This window comes from Homarus americanus, unplaced genomic scaffold (assembly GCF_018991925.1).
Source record: "Homarus americanus isolate GMGI-L3 unplaced genomic scaffold, GMGI_Hamer_2.0 scaffold52806, whole genome shotgun sequence".
Lineage (NCBI taxonomy): Eukaryota > Metazoa > Arthropoda > Malacostraca > Decapoda > Nephropidae > Homarus > Homarus americanus.
The window spans coordinates 4,186,192-4,202,617 of NW_024720773.1; the positions used below are offsets into that span (position 1 = coordinate 4,186,192).

The 16,426-nt window shown below is 39.5% G+C and overlaps 1 protein-coding gene across 1 annotated transcript in view; it reads left to right on the forward strand.

Moving 5' to 3' along the window:
- The first annotated feature begins 9,540 nt into the window (after positions 1 to 9,540).
- Positions 9,541 to 16,426, forward strand: part of LOC121861123 (neurotrypsin-like) — a 48,829-nt gene continuing 41,943 nt past the window's right edge. Inside the window, exon 1 of the mRNA XM_042358687.1 lies at positions 9,541 to 9,550. Coding sequence (XP_042214621.1) covers positions 9,541 to 9,550 — 10 coding nt within the window. The remainder of the gene's footprint in view (positions 9,551 to 16,426) is intronic.

Below are 16,426 nucleotides of genomic sequence, written 5' to 3' on the forward strand. Positions count from 1 at the left end.
TGTGGTAGTGTGGGTAGGTGTGTGGTAGTGGGTGTGTGGTGTGCTGGTAGGTGTGTGGTACTGTGGTGTGTGGTAGTGCTAGATAGGTGTGTGGTAGTGCTAGGTAGGTGTGTGGTAGTGCTAGGTAGGTGTGTGGTATTGCTAGGTAGGTGTGTGGTAGTGCTATGTAGGTGTGTGGTAGTGCTAGGTCGGTGTGTGGTAGTGCTAGATAGGACTGTGCCAAATCACTCAAAACAAAGGTCACAAGTTGTCGAAGTCACCTAGTGGTCACAGGTCACCAAGTTGTCCCAGGTCACCAGCCATCAAGGTCATCAGACTGTCACAGGTCATAAGGCATTGAAGTCACAAGGTTGTCACAAGGCATATAGGTCACCAGGTTGTCACCGGTCACAAAGCATTGAGGTCACCTGGTTTTCACAGGTTATATGACATCAAGGTCACCATGTTGTCACAGGTCAAAAGGCATCGAGGTCACCAGGTTGTCACAGGCTACAAGGCGCCGAGGTCACCTGGTTGTCATAGGTCTGGGGAGACATCCCATGACTGTCCAAGTTTGCTGAAAGTCTCCTGGAAGGCAATGATCTTCAGCAGGTGCAGGGAGCCAGCTTCCCATGACCAGCTAAGACACTCACGGTGTCACAGCCTGCAAAGGCTTATAACCTTATCAAGATATTACAGATGCTTTCTCCTCTTGCACTTCCTAGTTTGCTGGTGTCGACAAACTGTGTGCGGGTGCCATGCTTCAGGGAAATGGGCACAGACTGTGTTTCTGGAATCCAATGCAGAGGGCCATGAAATCAATGTCCTCAGCTGTGACTATTACTGCTTTCGAGCCAGAATTTAAGGTTTGCAATGCATGCAGCAGCAATGTGTCAGCTTACCAAACATCATTATTGACTCGAATACGCTGGATAGCTTCAAACATAGGGTGGAGGGATATATGAGCAATAGGGGTTGAGCATAAATGGGACTGCCTAGTGTGGGCCAATAGGCCCGCTGCAGTTTCCTCCATTCTTATGTTCTTGTGTGGACTGTAACTCAGTGATATCTAGGCAATCATCTTCTGTCATCCTGTAGTAGGCTTCCTTGCAGTTGACTTATAGCTTAGTGTTTTATGATTCAGCTATTTCTTTGGATTGGTAATTTCCACTGTTCTACAAGGAATTTGGTGTGACTGGTCTTGTTGCCAGAACTGCACAAGAACTTTCTCCACTGTTGGATGTTGTGCCCTCCTGCAATATTCTTGTACTGAAAGGTTGTACTTCCAGCTCCCCACTTAATCTCTCAGCATCTTTGATTGGTGTCTCACAATAGATGTCAAAAACAACATTGATCCTTTGACTGTATGCACCCTCATTCAAGACGAGGTACAATGCAGATTCTTCCAGCTTTGTTAAGTTTTATTGTTGCCATTCATCTTCTGCACCAGGCTCATACCATCAATGATGCAGGTTGATGACATGGGGATGTCTTCTGCAGGAGAGCCATTCTTCACCAGCTATGCGACAAATGCAGCCTTGTTGGTCTTCCGTAGAGAGCCATCAGCATTTGTCATTGCCCATGGTAAATGATCCCGTGAGTGGGCTAGGACATTCCTCAAGTGTAGCTTTCTACTCTCAGCAACCAGGACCATTTGGTCAAACAGCTTTCAGTCCATCTTTAAAACCAAATCCTGGCTTTCTTTCCATGGACTCACTTTGTGTTTTTGAGACAAAAGTCTCAAAGCTGAAGTTGAAGTTGTCATCTTGTCATGGAATTTCACGGTTGGCGGATCTTCTTCTAAGCGTGTCTGCTTAAAAGTATGGCACTGCTCTTCTCCTGATTCAAGTACCCTCAAATGATCCTTGGCAATGTCAGGTGGGGCCACCTGCCCCTGGACAGGCTGGCCAGGTCAGACTCGTCTGGAGATATTGGGTTCAGCCAGTTGTTTCCATCAATTCCACCAGGGACTCGGCATTTCTTTTGTCTTTCTTCATCCTTGGCCCAGGTAAAAGTGAGACAGTTTTGAACTGTCCTGGCCAATCATGGTCCTCAGCTTTTTGAGGTACTTTGTTGTACTCAGCCATAAGGTAGTACTTGGCAACTACTTCTGGGCTCAAGCTGAACCCCTTAGTTCCTCCTGGTGTCTGCGTATCTTTGTTTACCGTTTCCTCGATGGTTTGATCAACAGGGATTCTGTGGAGTTGAACTGAGAAGCTACTGTGCATGAATTCAGAAACACATTTGGATGTCTGATGGGCAGCTGCAACATCTGGGTATAGTAGTATGGCAGGTACCGTGCATAATTCAGCCTGTCATAAGAGAAACACATTAAAAACAGAAAACATTAAAGTACACCCACGATAACTCGGCACATATAGGGCTATGGACTTGCCGAGTTATCCAAAATTCCGACTTATCAAGGCACTTTCCCCCTCCTACAAAAATACAACAATTAAAAAAATAGTGACCCATATACAGTATGTGTACATGTAATTCTAAATGTAAAAAAGTAACACTTATCAGAACTTCAGGCAAAGAATGAAGCATCATAGTAGGTGACACAGAGGCATGGTAGGTGACACAGAGGCATGGTAGGTGACATAGATGCATGGCAGGTGACATAGATGCATGGCAGGTGACACAGAGGCATGGTAGATGACACAGATGTATGGTAGGTGATACAGGTGGCCAGATATGCCGCGATTTTCCCCGATACTTTACATATCTCGGCATTTCCCGAGTTATACTACTGTAAAACAATCTGAGACCATATCCATGCCGAGTTATATGAAATTCCGAGTTATCGAGGGTTTATTGAAATACAGTGAACCCTCGAAGATCTGAACTAAATGGAGGGACCACCTGTCCAATAAAGCCAATTGCCCGAATCTTCCGACGTATGTACAAAATGTATAAAACGATAAATAATAATATAAAAATCACCAAAAATACAATACATAATATTATCCTGACCACTGGGGTGAGTTATACAGATTTATCCCAGTGAAAAAGCCATAATTTTGAGCAGCATATTATTGTACTGTACAGTAATCCCGTGTTTTTCGCGGGAATCACGTTCCTGAAACCCCTGTGAAAAGCCAAAACCACAAAAACTTTTAGGAATCACTCTACCTGTGGCCACCAAACAGCTCAGGTTGGTCATGCACTTAACCACGCCATGCTTTCCACTCACAGCCCAGTGGTCACACTGATCACTGATGCACTGTACCGGCATTTACTAACATCATTATTTGAAACTAATCATATTGTAGTATAATAATGGAAAAACGTACAGTTATATAAAAAAAAAATTATTTACAAGTAAATAAATTTTTTTATGTTTCGCTGAGGTAGGCAAAACCCTCATTGTCAGCCTCTCCCTGCTGTCCTGGCGTCTGCCCGCCCTCACGCAGTCACAGTAGCGTTCACAGTACGGTAGGCACGTGTGGACTGAGGCTTCTCGGAGTAGCGGGTGTCTGAGGCAGGAAAGGGTGGCGTCTGTCTGCCGCACCGCACAGGGGAATATCAAAAATGGCGCAAAATTAAAATTTTTGTTCTTAAAGGATATTTTATAAATACAATCTCTCCTCGACTTACGACGGTGTTCCGTCCCGACGACCAGGTCGTAAGTCGAATTGGTCCAAGTCGAAATGGCGAAAATAATACATAGAAATTCTAAAATGGGTGTCTCTTTTTCTTCTCAGCACCACGAGAACTCTCATTTTTACGCTTGCCAGCCATTTTAAAGGGAATTACAAAAATTTTTTTTGTCAGTACACAGCGCGATCACTAACGTTGGGACTCGGAAATACGTAATTTGAATTTGTTTTTGTACGACTGCGGAGGTCGCATGTCTGGGTGGTCGTAAGTTGAATAGGTCGGAATTCGAGAAGTACCAGTAGCTAGCCACTAATGGCAAAGAAAATGAAGAGATGGATTGGAAATGCCAACATATACATGAGTATTTAAGGATACCGCATCATCGATCTTTTTAAGAATATGTACACAAGATTCATTATTGTTTATTACTGAATATGTATTTGATTGAATTAATCTTTATACTGTATATGCAAAATGAACAATGCAATTCATTAATAATACAGCCCCTCCCCGACTTACGACCTGCCTCAGTCCGCAACGACCACCCGCACATACGACAGCCGCAGTCGTTAACCAAAATTTTTTCAAATGACGAGCGCATTTTCTATACAGAAACGTTTCCGCCCTGAACAAGAGCATCGCATGGCTTAGGTTGCTGTGTGGCTGCAGCACCCACGCCGTAGAGTGCTTAGTTGGTGTTTCGCTGTCGTTGTATCCGCAACTGATCACGCTGTGTACAGACATTATTTTCGTATTTAATTCCCTTAAGAATGACTGGAAAGAGTAAAAGTGAGAGTTCTGGTGGTGCTCAGAAGAAAAGGAGACAGTCAATTACTTTTGAGATGAAAATGAAGGTAATAATGCAACATGAAAATGGAAAAACTATAGCAACAATTTCACGTGACCTAGGCTTCTCGCACTTGACCATATCTACTATTTTGAAGGACAAGGAACGTATTCGTGAGGTAGTGAAAGGATCAGTACCTAGTAAGGGAACTATAACCAAAAAAAGGCAAGGTCCTTTTCAAGAGATGGAGAAATTACTTGTGACATGGACTGAAAGCTGCAAAAGCATGTACCCTTAAGCCTTCTAACCATACAGGCTACGGCAAGAAGCCTTTTCGAAAGTCTGAAAGAGCAGGCAGGAGATGAGTGCAACCAATACTTCACAGCAAGTCCTGGGTGGTTCCAAAGGTTTAAGAAACATTACAATTTGCACAATGTAAAGGTGAGTGGAGAGGCAGCAAGTGCTGATGTGGGTGCTGCTGAAGCTTTTAAGGAGGAGCTAGATCGTGTCATCGTGGAGGGAAATTATTTGCCTGAGCAAATATTTAATGTGGATGAAACTGGCTTATTCTGGAAGTGCATGCCAGAACGGACATACATCTACAAAGAGGTGAAAACCATGCCGGGATTCAAGGCATTCAAGGACTGAATCACACTTCTGCTGGGGGGGAATGTAGCTGGTTTCAAGGTAAAAACCCTTCATGATATATCATTCAAAGAATCCAAGGTCTTTTCAACATGTCAGCAAGCAAACACTACCAGTGTTTTATCGCAGTAATAAGAAAAAATGGATGACCCTAATACTGTTTGAGAAATGGTTCCTAAGTTGTTTCATTCCACGAGCATAGGAGTATTGTCTGCACCAAGGCGTTGCCTTCAAGATTTTATAAATTTTAGATAATGCTCCGGGACACCCACCACACCTGGACGACCTGCACCTAATACTACCTCTATCATCCAACTCATGGATCAAGGTGCTATTGCTGCTGTTACAGCGTATTATTTACGTACGACCTTCGCTCAGGCTATTGCTGCTACTGAAGGTGAGAAAACGCTCAGATAGTTTTGGAAGGACCACAACATTTTGCAATGTACAAAGAACATAGCTGCAGCATGGGATGAGGTTACAGGTCAGCGCATGAATGGAATATGGAGGAAAGTCCTGAAAAGATATGTGAACAGTTTCAAAGGTTTTAATGAAGATGAAGCAATTTCTGAGATCAGTAACAAGATAGTGCAGATGGGTCAACAGCTGGAGTTAGAAATTGATAATGAAGATGTTGAGCAATTAGTTGAAAGTGTAGCAGAAGAGCTAAGTAATGGGGATCTTATTGAACTGGAGGCACAGAAAATTGCAAAGGAAGAAGAGATTCAAAATGTAGCAGAAGAACCTGCACCCCCAAAAAAATTTTCAGTGAAGCAAATGGCAGAGGCATTTGCTACTATTAATAAGGGGATGCAAATGTTTGACGGAATGGATCAAAATGTTGAGCGTTTTACAAAAGTTGACAGAATGATCCAAGATGCACTTGCTTGCTACAGGATGATTTACAATGAAAAGAAAAGGCAAACTGTGCAGTCTAAATTGGACACATATTTTGAGAAGTCCCCCACTGCTGTCTCCTCACGCCCCACCAGTGCTGCCTCTTCACTCCCTAAAGATGATCCAATACCTTCAACAAGCAAGTATGTTAGCCTGTCTGAAAAAAGCAAACTTGATGACCCACCCAGCCATCTCCTCCTTTCCTTCATCCAATTAATGTCGTCTCCATGCTTAATTAAAAAATTATTGAGGCCCCGTGTGCTTTCAGCCGACTACATTAAAGGTAAGTGCACAGTAACACTGTAATCATTTTTCATTAATGATTACTTTTACTGCACTGTATTTCATTTTAGAATTTCTATGGATTATTTTCGCCTTTTCGACTTGTGACCAATTCGACTTAGAACCTGGTCGACGAGACGGAACCCTGCCGTAAATCGAGGAGAGACTGTATCTCTGTTAGCCGGAATCCCTCAAATCCGGAACTCTCCGATAGCCGTAATTTTCCGGGAAATTCCGGCTTTGGGAAAGATATTCCGAGGGACACATTTTCTGGAAAATTCAGAGAAAATTTCCCAATACCTAGAAAATTCAGGGGATGGGTTTTTTTTTCCAGGTTTGAGAGATGAAAATCAGTTTTTTTTAAATCCGAGAAATTTTTCCATTCCCTGGAAAATTCCTGGGATGAGGGATATTTTTCCGGATTCGAGAGATGATGTAATGGGCATTTCTGGAACTTCCGAGAAAATGTTTCCGTTACCCAGAAAATCACGAGGACGAGGGATTTTTTCCGGCTTTGAGAGAGTCGTCTCGTTACCCGGGAATCTCTCATTACCGGAAGTGCTCTGCACCAATTGTTCCGGCTAACGGAGATAATCACCTGTACGTAGGCCATGTGTTTTCCAATACTGTTGTTGTCTGTGCAGGGTTAGGTGTGGTGTTGGGGCACTTTGCTTCATTGATTCAGAAAAGAAAACACATCAAAATAATCAACAACAATGACCTTATCAGAAAACTTTAGTATCACCCCCCCCCCCACTAGGCCTATGAGGGCATCTGAGAGGACCAATGACTTTTCTTTTGGAATTCCATTTTGCAAAAGATTGGCTGACCAAAACTCATTTTAACCCTAGATTAGCACTGTGAAGAACTTTTTTTTTTTTACGGGAATTAGCCCACCCGGGCACAGGTCAAACAACCCACACCGGAGCCTGGGGGGCGAAAAAAAAAAAAGAATGGAAAGAAATTGAATATATAGAAAAAAAGGTTATACTGTATTAATCTACACCACGAAGATGCTGGAAAATCAGCTTTTTAAAGTGAGACATTGTAAGAGCAAGGAAACACAGAAGAAGGCAGAGCATTCCACAGTTTGGCTGTGTGAGGAAAGAAGGAGGTACTATAACGGGTTATTCTCGTGTGACCGACATCCACAGAGAAATGGTGGGCACCGCGGGCAAGACGTGTGTTACGAACCCACGGCCTTGCCGGCGGTACACAGGACGCCAAATCCACTGAACATTGCCCGTTAAAGTACCTGTAAAAGAGAGAGAGAGTGAAGCAACATTGCGGCGAAGAGAAAGGGGAGAGAGATTGTCGACTAAAGGAGGAGAGTTAATAAGACAAAATGCCTTTGATTCCACCCTATCTAATAGTTGGACAGAAGAAGAGCCACCCCAGATATGAGAGCAGTACTCCAAGTTAGGACGAATGAATCCCTTATATACTTGGAGCAACTGCTCCGGAGTGAAGTAGCTGTGGCATCTGTACAGCATTCCCAACTTTTGGGAGGCAGCTTTTGTTATACTAAGGATGTGTGATTTCCAGGACATATTGGAGGAAATGGTGAGGCCTAACATTTATTTCAGAATTTGGGAGGATGATAGCGTCCTGAAATGTAATTGGTGGGAGATCGTCTAATTTACAAAGTGTAATTGGTAAATATTGAGTTTGGTTACTATTGAACTTAACCTAGTTTGTATCTCCCCATTCAGAGATGCTGCACAGATCCGCGTTGATAGAAGTAATGATATCAGTTCTAGAAACAGATCTAGTTTGAGAGTTAGGAGGAAGGGGAAAATGTGAGGAAGAGTGAAGAGTAGAATCATCAGTGTAAGAATGGATAGAATTAGTTGTAGTGTGAAGTAAATCATTGATAAAAAGAAGGAAGAGAGTTGGTGAAAGAACAGAACCCTGTGGGACGCCACTACTGGTAGAGAAAGAGCGAGAAATCGATCCCTCGACAACAACTGCCATGGATCGATTCTCAAGGAAGCTGGAGATGAGAGAACAAAGTGGGGGAGAGAAACCAAAAGAGGTTAGTTTAGATAGCAAAGACTTGTGCCATACCCTGTCAAATGCTTTGGAGATGTCGAGGGCCACAACAAAAGTTTCCCCTGTATATCTTCTGTCATAACCTTCATTAGTTCAAATCTTCCTGTTTCATATGACTTTACACTCTGGCATGGGGTTCACTTCGGTGGTTAGAGTTAATAATGACACTTGTCCAATTTTTAACAGTACAGTAGTTAAAACTTTAAGACAAAGACCGAATTAATGCTAAGTACAAAATGTAATGTATTATCTTTTACTTTACAATGTAATGTACCAGAATTAGACACTACGATGATCTATGCTTAGCTCCGCTGCTATGCTTCCAGTTTTAATCAAGTTAAGACTTGCTTCATGAACATAAGTCTCTTAGGTCTCTACTTGTACATTGTGGCAAATATAAAGAAAATTGATTTATTACAGAAATTCCAAGCAAGTAAAATTCCCTCAAAATTTGGCAATTTTAATCCAATCAAATACTTCCTTTATATACATCAGAGTACTAGAATTTGTTGCTACTAAGTCAAGTACACATCAAATAATACAGTAATGAACACACTGACATCCTGTGGAACTTTCGTGGAACATACCCAAAATTTGAAATGGCCACCAACAAAGAATTTCAACCCTGGCTTCACCAAAACCAACATTATTCTTAAGCTTCATCCTAAGTCAAGTCAGCTGTGGTAATGCTGCTGTATGTCAGACTTGTTGACTGTTGGTATACACAAGGTAGAGTCTAACACACTAAATGACTGGTAACACCTTGAGAACATAACTTCAACAACTCATGATGGCTAAGGTTAAAACAACACAATATTAATATGTAGTCAATAATAACAATGTGTTACATTACAGTACCTACATCTGTACATGATACAGGGGAGTAATAATTATATTCTGTGTTTATACTGTAAAAGTACACACATAATTATCGGTATATAGTATAAAGGAACTGCTAAAGTGATCAAAAGTAAAAAGGTAATTATTGTTTTGAAAAATTATCCAAATTCATAATGAATACAAAACAAGATGTTCATATGTTTTATCACTGTACAGTAGTAGTGTACTTCTTTGTTCAAAAGATAAAGGCATCATTGTTATTAATGAATAAATATTATGAGGTGATATTTGTTTAATAGTTACAGGTCACAAAATAATGAAAAAGTCATATCACAAGTCCAACTGAGGTGCTTGTCTGCCTTGCTTGGTTAAAGAACGGGCTTTCTTCTGGCGCAACCTTTCTCGTACTGATGCCTCATGCCTGGGGATAAAAAATCCAGTAATATTATCCTACTATGTGTGAAAGTGAGTCCCACAGACTTAACTCATAAAAGGTCACATTATTATACATACAGTAGAAGTCCAAAAATCCGGACTGCTTGGGGAATGGGTCGGTCCGGATTTTCGGATTTTCCGGATTCTCAGGCAGTACTTTTAAAATTCAAATTTAAGGAGGAATAAAGAAGAGATGAACAGGTACATTTTGATAGTTTATTCATTAGCAAATATAGCATGCTTCATTTATCAAAACGAGCAGTTTTAATGAAAAAGCTGTGAATTCTAGAATTTTATTCTTTGCCCTTTTTATATCATAAATTGTAGACTTTCCAATGTCGTATGTTTCCATTAGAACAGTATTGTTCACAGCACGTTCTAGTTTCTTAATTATTTCAAGTTTGTCACTCAATTTCAACATGTTCTTCTTTCTCTTCACACAACGAAGTTTATCTACTTTAGGAGCCATTATTATGGGCTTGTACAATACTCTGTAAATGGAAAGAGTAGGACTCAAAATTTTGTTATATTACAATGGTATTCTATTCATACTGTGCTTGATATAATGCATTCACGGAAATGTTATATTTTTGCTGAAATGACGTACGTATTACAGTGGAAAGTGGGATAAAATCGTGACAAAAACAATGAATTTCGCTTTCTTTCGGTCAAAAGATGTTACCGTAATCGCTTTTCGAATGGTTTTTAGTTAAAAAACTGTTGTATTACAATAATATTCTATCCTAATTGACTTGAATAAATACTACGATACCATATTTCTGAATATTTTCATCAAAATCCATCAAAATCATTTTCCTTGTCATCGTCTGCAGCACCAAACAGCTTCTCCCAGTCCTCTCCTTGAACAGGGCTAGAGGGTACGTGTTTTTCGAATCGTTTTCAGTTAAAAAACTATTACATCACACATATATTTTACCCAAACTGCGCCTGAATGAATATATTCTCGTAAATAAATAGTAGTTTTGCTGAAACGTGATGTATTTCAATGTAAAATAGGATAAAATACATGACGAAAACAAAAGACTTTACTTGAGCTTCCGATGTTCTTGAGATGTTACTCTTTTTTTAATAGTTTTCGGTTAAAATTCTGTTATATTACAATGGTATTCTATTCATACTGCGCTTGATATAATGCATTCACGGAAATGTAATATTTTTGTTGAAATAACGCCCGTATTACAGTGGAAAGTGGGATAAAATCGTAACGAAATAATGACTTTCGCTTTCTTTCGTTCAAAAGATGTTACCGTAATCGCTTTTCGAATGGTTTAGTTAAAAAACTGTTGTATTACAATAATATTGCCTCCTAATAGACTTGAATAAATACTTGAATGGAGATATACAATATTTTTGTTGAAACTACCCGCGTTTCAGTGTAAAGTGTAGTAATAATAAATGGTAAACAATTTGCCTTCGGCACTCGGTGTTTCAGGCATGGCGACCCTCAGTTTATAGGACGTAGAGTGTTTTTACTGAAGGTTTTGTTGTTCCATTACCTCAAAAACGTGGGTCGAACTATAAACGAGGAATATCATAAATTAACGATTTCTTGGTCAAAAAATCAGGGTCGACCGATAAACGAGGGGGGGTTATAGATGAGTATATACGGTATGTTGTCACAGTTTGATTGCTCGTTTTAAAGTGGCGACCACGTGGTCGCTTGTTGTCGCTGTGCAGCTGTGGCGCTCACGCATGCGCACATACACACAAAAGCCCGCTAAAAAAAAAAAAGTTTGAGTTTTCGAAAAGTCCGGATTCTCGGGTGGTCCGGATTTCTGGCATCCGGATTTTTGGACTTTTACTGTACATGGTACCCCCCTGGTCAGGATAAATAAAATTTTTGTTTTATGGCTCAAAAACCCAAAAATGATTTAGAAAACAAGAAATACAGTACAGTACTAGTAAAAGTGGCAAAACATAAATAATAAATAGCATAGAACTTTCATAGAAACCATTTAAATGCCAGGCATATGAGAGCTCCTGGTAACACCAGCTGCATGGTGACTCGCGGAGTACAGCTTATGTGAGTATATGATGGATCAAGGAAAATTGACTTTTTTCCCACATGTTAAAAGTCTAAATGGTTAAAAAAAAGTTCATAAGGTATAATGTCTATATAAACCCTGAGCCTGTTAATTCTAAGCTCAAAATTACAGTGCCTTGGTGTTCAGGTAGGTTGACTCTTAATATTTCCCTAACTTCTGGAAGCTTTCACTTTGCAAAATACACAATACAGTACTCCCTCTTTATCGATGGGGGTTACGTTCTGTAAACGGCCGTCGATAAAGAAACCGTCGATACCGTGATGGTTACGTAATTTTTCTAACTATTATTAGCACATGTTGAATAAATGTACCTTTAAGCATTAATGCGTTTCCTTTACACATAACCTTAAATAATAGTGTATAAATAATAATATAATAAGTGGAAAAAAATACTAGCAAACTTACGATTTCATTTATTGAAGTGAACATCGGTCCTTACAGTAAACAAAACAGTGTACAGTTCAGTAAAAGTCCAAAAATCCGGATGCCCAAGGCAAATTGTTTACCATATACAGTGGCCCCTCGGTTAACGAACTCAATCCGTTCCAGAAGGTCGTTCGTTAACCGAAACGTTTGTTAACCGAAACCATTGTTTCAATGGGTTTTTGGGTAATTGGTTCCAGCTCACCGAAAATTTCCTAACTTCAACAAAAACGGCGGAAAAATTTACTTACTTTGAGGTGTGTATGTAGAAGGCTCCTGGATGATGGTGATGATGTGCATTTGAAGTGGGAGGTGCAGGAGGAGAAGGGAGAAGAGAAGGAAGTGGAGGTGGAGGAGAAGCATTTTACTGCTTCTTGGAAGGTGAGTCACCTTCCATGAAAATGTCAGGAACCTCTGGACTGACAGATTCTCCACCATGAACATCCTCTCTCCTCCTTGAAGTGGAAGGCTGAGGGCTAGCATCTTGTTCCCTCTGCCTTTTACTGAAGAAAGTGTCAATTGTGGTCTGTGGGGCATCTGTCCTCCTCACCATTAACTTATGTTTAAAGAAGGAGACCACTGAGTCCTCAACATGACACAAAGTTAGTTCAGTTTTTTCCACTTCTGGGTGCTTTGAAGCCAGTTCCCTGAACTTCTCCCAGTGGTAAATCACATCTTTCAACTGTTTAGCTGACATATGGTCATCACTTTCAATTTCCTCCTCACCACTGTCAGCCTCTACCCGTAACATCTCATCCAGTTCCTTCAAGTCATTAGGAGTAAGTTCCTCCTCATGAGACATCACAAGCTCTTCCACATCCTTCTCCTCCACTTCAAGACCCAATGACTGACCAATGGACACAATCTCCTGGTCCAACTCTGTGTCATCCTCAAATCCCTCAAAATCATGGACTACTGATGGCCACAGTGCTTTCCATGAAGAATTGAGGGTTCTATTGGAGACTTCTTGCCATGATGACACAATCAATTTTACAGCCTCCAGGACGTTGAATTGTGTCTTCCAGAACTGTTTCAGTGTTAGTTCAGGATCAATGGAAGTTGCCTGATGACACCTCCTAAACATTTTCTTCATGTACAACTTCTTGAAGTTGCTGATCACATTCTGGTCCATTGGCTGTATGAGTGATGTAGTGTTTGGAGGCAAAAACAACACTTTCACAAAGTCAAATTTATACTCCAAATTTCTGGCAAGGTCAGGGTCATGACCAGGAGCATTATCCATGAGGAGAAGAGCCTTTAAAGGAAGTTTATTGGTGGTTAGGTAGCTCTTGACAGAGGGGCAAAACACATCAACAGCCCATTCATTAAAGAACTGTCTTGTCACCCATGCCTTACGGTTGGACTTCCAATAAACTCCAAGCATTGTTCTTACCACTTTCTGTTGCTTGAACACCCTGGGGTTTTCAGAGTGGTAGACAAGCATAGGCTTCAGTCGGAAATCCCCTGAAGCATTGGCACCAAGCAATAGAGTGAGACGGTCTTTCATGGGTTTATGCCCAGGTAAAGAGGCTTCATCCTTGGTGATGAATGTTCTTTTGGGCATCTTTTTCCAGAACAGCCCAGTTTCGTCAACATTGAACACTTGCTGTGTCCAACTGTGTCTGTGTGGATGTTGGTCACACTATAATAACCCGTTATAGTACATTAGGGGGCAGGGAAAAAACACTTTTATTTGAGTTGCAGGCTGCACTTTTCAGGCATCGTTTGTATGGCTGTAACAAACACCTGTGCAAAATTTCATGCCATTTCATGCATACTTATCCTGCCGCATCGCGAACGACTTTTTGTCAACTTTTAGTGTACAGGTAGTTCTGCTATAACGCGATAGTAGTGTTCTTGTAAAACATCGTGTTATAGAAATTCGTGTAATAGAAATAACATGGCTTATGGAGAAAATAGGGTTAGGTGCAGATTACTCCAAATCGGAAAAAAATTTCGTAGTTAGCCTAACACAAAGGATAGCACAGTCTAAATAAATGTTACATTCATATCTAATAATGAAATCATACAGTAAATGTTACACTTTACCTTGAAAAAATATGAATATAACTTGATGGGGGATAAGGGTGATGTTGAGGCTGAGGAGTCATGAAACATCAAGCTTTTCTTCAAGTGTTATAGCCTTTCTTTTACAATCACCACCGGAAATGCGATCACCAGAGTGCTTCCCAGAGATATTCTTCTTTTCCATAGTCACAAAATTGGAGAAACAGTAATCAGAATTCACTGAGGACACTTAAAAACTTCACAAGTGTTTCAAACAAAGTGTGGAGTAAACAGAGCGCGCAGGTCTAAAACGCAATGTATTTTGTTTTTCTCTTATTTAAAATTTTACATTTTACATATACTGTACAGGTATACTGTATACATAAATATTACATAAATTATTTCTGCAATTCTTCACAAACAAAACACATAAATCAATTGAACATGTGATGTCGAACGTGAACTGTAAACACTGCATAACCCCGCACCAAGCCACAATGTACAGTACAGTACTCCCTCTTTATCGACGGGGGTTACGTTCTGTAAACGGCAGTCGATAAAGAAACCGTCGATACCGTGATGGTTACGTAATTTTTCTAACTATTATTAGCATATGTTGAATAAATGTACCTTTAAGCATTAATGCGTTTCCTTTACACATAACCTTAAATAATAGTGTATAAATAATAATATAATAAGTGGACAAAAATACTAGCAAACTTACGATTTCATTTATTGAAGTGAACATCGGTCCTTACAGTAAACAAAACAGTGTACAGTACAGTAAAAGTCCAAAAATCCGGATGCCCAAGGCAAATTGTTTACCATTTATTATTACAACACTTTACACTGAAACGCGGGTACTTTCAACAAAAATATTGTATATTTCCATTCAAGTATTTATTCAAGTCAATTAGGAGGGAATATTATTGTAATACAACAGTTTTTTAACTAAACCATTCGAAAAGTGATTACGGTAACATCTTTTGAACGAAAGAAAGCGCAAGTCATTGTTTTCGTCACGATTTGATCCCACTTTCCACTGTAATACATACGTCATTTCAACAAAAATATTACATTTCCGTGAATGTATTATATCAAGCACAGTATGAATAGAATATCATTGTAATATAACAGAATTTTAACCGAAAACTATTAAAAAAACGAGTAACATCTCAAGAACATTGGAAGGTTAGGTAAAGTCTTTTGTTTTCGTCATGTATTTTATCCTATTTTACATTGAAATACGTCACGTTTCAGCAAAACTACTATTTATTTCCGAGAATATATTCATTCAGGCGCAGTTTAGGTAAAATATACGTGTGATGTAATAATTTTTTAACTGAAAACGATTCGAAAAACACGTAGCCTCTAGCCCTGTTCAAGGAGAGGACTGGGAGAAGCTGTTTGGTGCTGCAGACGATGACAAGGAAAATGATTTTGATGGATTTTAATGAAAATATTCAGAAATATGGTATCGTAATATTTATTCAAGTCAATTAGGATATTATTGTAATACAATACAACAGTTTTTTAACTAAACCATTCGAAAAGTGATTACGGTAACATCTTTTGAACGAAAGAAAGCGCAAGTCATTGTTTTCGTCACGATTTGATCCCACTTTCCACTGTAATACATACGTCATTTTAGCAAAAATATTACATTTCCGTGAATGGATTATATCAAGCACATTTCAAAATAAAAATCCGGCTAAATAATCCGTCGATAATCGAAACCGTCTATAAAAAATCCGTCGATAAAGAGGGAGTACTAATATTTTAACCAAAAAAACTATTAAAAATGAGTAACTTTCTTGAACATCGGAAGGTTAGGTAAAATCTTTTGTTTTTGGTCATGTATTTTATCCTATTTTACATTAAATACATCACGCTTCAGCAAAACTACTATTTATTTCGAGAATATATTCATTCAGGCACAGTTAAGGTAAAAATATACATGTGATGTAACAGTTTTTAACTGAAAACGGTTCGAAAAACACGTGTACCGCCTAGCTGATACTCAACAGCTGGTGGTGCGTCATATGCCGCTGTAAACAATAGGAGGTTGAAGTAGATTACCGGTATTATATTAAGTATGAAATATCGAAAAGGTTTTTATTAATGCATTTTTGTAGATCAATGAGTACTAGATAATGATATGATATGATAAGTTAGCCTGTGCTAAGAACTTCAACATAGACTACTGAAAGCATGCTGTAAGGTAATTTAGCCTATTGTAAGTTGGTGAGCTTCATTTGCTTACGAATCAAAAACAAATTCTTTTCATTACTTAATTGGCAAGTATATTTAGCTTCCATTGTTTACTGGCAGTAAATGGTAAATATTTTTCTATGTCTGAAGCTAAAAGTTGTTCTCATTTTCCCATCATGCACAGGTTCAACCTAACAAA